This window comes from Halyomorpha halys, unplaced genomic scaffold (assembly GCF_000696795.3).
Source record: "Halyomorpha halys isolate HHAL.00 unplaced genomic scaffold, Hhal_1.1 Scaffold634.1, whole genome shotgun sequence".
Taxonomy (NCBI): domain Eukaryota; kingdom Metazoa; phylum Arthropoda; class Insecta; order Hemiptera; family Pentatomidae; genus Halyomorpha; species Halyomorpha halys.
The window spans coordinates 545511-549421 of record NW_027109321.1 but is presented as its reverse complement, the minus strand read 5'-3'; the positions used below and the strand labels follow the sequence as shown (position 1 = coordinate 549421).

General features: G+C 35.1%; 1 protein-coding gene across 2 annotated transcripts in view; it reads left to right on the top strand.

Annotated features, from left to right (window-relative positions):
- Positions 1-3911, top strand: part of LOC106684965 (gustatory receptor 68a) — a 69128-nt gene that overhangs the window by 47718 nt on the left and 17499 nt on the right. Inside the window, exon 1 of one of the 2 annotated variants that reach the window (XM_014427366.3) lies at positions 1217-2417. The exons of the other annotated variant lie outside the window; for it this stretch is intronic. Within the exon in view, the coding sequence (XP_014282852.1) occupies positions 1521-2417 (897 nt within the window). The 5' untranslated portion in view covers positions 1217-1520. Of the gene's footprint in view, positions 1-1216; positions 2418-3911 lie in introns of those variants that run through there. 2 annotated transcript variants of the gene reach the window in all.

Genomic DNA, 3911 nt, shown 5'->3' with positions numbered 1-3911 from the left:
CCAGTGGGCCCACGTGCATGTTCTACCGCAACAGGTATTAGGCTAACTAACCGGTTGGCCCACGTGCAAGGTCTACCCCAACAAGTATTGGGCTATCTAACCGGTTGGCCCATGTGCCAGGTCTACCCTAACAAGAATTGGGCTACATAACCTGTGGGCCCATGTGCAAGGTCTTAGTGGCAAGATTGGTGGGTTTCTATTAATCTTATCACTGTATTTGTGATTTGTGATTTGAAGGCAAAAATTATGAACAAAAAGATTTTAAATTGTGTTATTATGATAATTTCTAAATTATTATAATTGAAGCATTAACCTGCAAGACTGGTATGAAAGAGTAATTCTGAGGAGGAGTAATTATAAGGAAAAATAGTTAACTGTTTCGGCTCTTCAAGGAATATAGCATCTCCTCGTACACCGGAATACGGAGGCTTAAATGGCTTGGCCATGTGATGAGGATGAGCGGGAAAATAGTGGCTCATAAGCTGTACATTTACGTTTGTGTGCGGCGAGGTGGTAAGCCGAAGGGCCGATGAAGGGATGCTGTGGAGCAGGATCTGCGACAACTGAGTATACCAGTTACCTTACAGGAGATAAAGATGGTTGGTGGCTGTTGAGCAGACCAAGGGCAGCTTCATGTGCCTGTTGTGCCATTAAAAAAATAAATTTTATATCTGTCAAGAATACAACAGTTAAACAAAGGTTATAGAAGCCCAAATGCAATAAGCAAAGATTGACTGGTCTTGGCTTTTCCTATAGGAATTGCATATTTCTTGTTTTCCTTTTTTCTTCTATATTTATTTATAAAAACCTTTAATATTTGATTTATTACTTTTTTATATTATATTATATATTTTTTTAATTCGTTATTTAACGCCTTAATGTCAGACTATTTCAATGAGGAAAACTGCTAGCTGATATTAAATTCTATTTAATTATTTTATTGGTTTATTTATAACTGACCGTATAAAAAAGAGGTAGTAAGATAGTAATAAATATTAAATGATTTGTAATATTTGTTAATAATCAGATAAGAATTGGTACAGTAAAATTATACAATATTTAGTTATTTGTAATAGTAAAATACAATCGTAAATTTTCAATAAGTATAATGAAACAAAATTTAAATTGTAAATTTTATTTATAATACTGATAATTTTTAAATGGTACATTGCAATAAATATCATGAAAATAAAATTGCCGTGAGCTAGTTGAGTACTTGTTATATTTGATAAATGCTGATTTTAATAAATCTAAGCGGATTCCTCAAATAATGCAAAACCATATTCCCTTAAAGAAACATTTAATGCCAAATCGTTGGCTACCTCGAAATCCCATTGTGGCCACTTTTCTTTTACCTTGAATCCGAAGCGTATATGAGCTAGATTATATCCAGTGATGTCGGATCTGTTATTAGATAGCGCCAATTACTTTGTGCTCAATGCCACACCCTATCGCTAAATCGGATCTCGCCATTGATCCAGTCCTATTTTAACGTTCTGTGGCCAAACAAGACATTAAATATGATGAAACCAGACGTAAAAAGATGTCTCGGAATCTTGATGGGGCCGGCCAAGATGTTGGGCCTGTTTCCTATCGCGTGGGACGAGAGGAGATGCTATCGGATCTCTGTCCCCTTCATCGCCATCTCTTCGCTCAAGTGCTTGGCTTACACTGTCGTCACCATCGTATATTTAAGTGTCAACTTCACTGCTAGTGAGAACATCGCGCTTGGCGCCGAGATCGACTACATCAGCCTGATCCTCATCAATGCTATTCCTATCTTGTCCGTCTGCGAGCTAGTCTGTACTCTACACGAATTCAACGAATGTATTTTCTTCTTGGAGGCTGCTGAACTCCAACTCCTTCAGTTAGGAAAATTCGTTGACTACGATACCAGTAAGAGACCTCTTTGGATCAATGCACTTCTGGCACTAGGAGCATTTTTCGCCCGATTTGCTAAGAACGCCATTATCGACCCTGCCGCGGTTTTGTTGTCAGGATTACAAGTGTTGGTGACATTCAGCCTTATCAGCCACATGATAGTTCTGGTTTATTGGTACTTCGGAGTGGTGGGTATACTGACCAAGTTGTTCGCTGCTTGCAATCAGGAAGTCCGCAACTATGTCAGGGATTTCGTCGTCCTCAAGATGAGAAAGGTGGAGAAACTGGCTCGGGCTCACCACACCCTGTGCCTCTGTACGACTACCCTTAACGATATCCATGGCGCCCAGCTAGTAGCCATATTCCTTTCTTGTTTCGTATTGTCAGTAACCGAAGTCTATCGATGTATCATTTTCCTCGAAGAGAAAGTTGATGTTACATTCTTCTTAGTGATAGCCGTGAAGCTCTGCTGTATTATATTGTGCTTTAATCTCTGTTTGCAAATTGTAACAGCATGTAAGGAGTGTTCAGCAGAGGTATGTCCATTATTTTTTATTGTAATCAGGAATATTTTAAACTTTTGACTTTTTATTGGAAATTTGAAGTGGAATTATAATTTCGTTACGTAAAAAGGTTCTGTTGTTTGGATGGGTATTTTCTATTGGAATAATTTGTTGATGTTATGAAAAAAGGCTCTGTTGTTTGGTTGGGTATTTTCTATTGGAACAGTCACTGATACTAATTAGTTTAATTATGCGAACCACAATGAGGTATGTTCCAGGGTCTCAAAATATTTTGAAACTTCTCAAGATAAGTTACAACCTATTTATGTATTTATACTATTAATATGAATTTACTAACTAGGTATGAATTTTTCATATTCGTTCAAAAAATAAAATTCCATATGAAATGAACAAAATGTGAAAAGGAAGTGCAAGAAAGAACCAGGATTCGTTCATTGGTTAAAGAACCTGGCCACAGTGCGGCTAAAAGGGATTTTTCTCTTTGCTATTCCTCAAATATTGATATTTTTATAGGCTGAAAATCTTGAGAGGGTTTCTTTTAAGTTCAATTTTTCTGGGGACAATAGCTTTTGTTTATTTTTAATGTCACTATTTTTGAATATAGTTCTAATGATATTTCAAATATTTTAAACATTTTTAAACGTTTAACTAGTTCAATATCACAGTGAATTTTCTTGAATTGTCTTATATTATTTTAATGCTTATATTTCTTTCGTTCGACATGATCCCTAATGATGAGAAGGACGGTCGTTTCCTACAATTTTATACTTTTTCATACTTTATGAAATTTGTAAAATCACTACGCCATGTCACAGGCTGAAGTAAACAGCAAGGTGATAAGATATCTTGGCAGGATGAGGCAGATGAGATTACGTATTTAATTAAATGACTATAGTTGCAGTAAGGTCATTGCCACCAACCAAAATAGCTTTGTTCTCTAGTTTGTAAAAAAGGATGGTTCCGCCAACAGTTTTACCTTGCCCTCAATTGATAATTGCTTTTCAGGCAGTAAATGATGTGTGGGACCTTGGGTATTGGACACGTAGTCGTAAGAAAATATAATTTTTTTTTTTCGAAGAATCAAGCTACCGTCAATCAGGTACATGCTCTTTTTTTAGCGGTCTCCTTTATACATTATTTCATGGAAACTAAAAATTAGCCTGTTATCGATTTTTGGATCAAAATATTTCATATAAAATTTGTCTGTTAACGATCTTGGGATTAAAATATTTCGTATAAAATTAGGCTGTTATTGATCTTGGAATTTTAATATTATTAAGATATAAAATTAGCCTGCTATCGATCTATTATCGATCATAATATTATTAAGATATAAAAATAATTTAGAAATCCAAATACATTCAAACTCAGGATTTTTTTATTTATTAGTTTTAGTACATACAATTTTAAATCATGGATTTAATCTTGTGTTACCACGTTCATTATTTGTTGTTAAGTAAGGATGTACAAAATGTGCTGTTAATTTGTTAATAATAGTATAGGTAT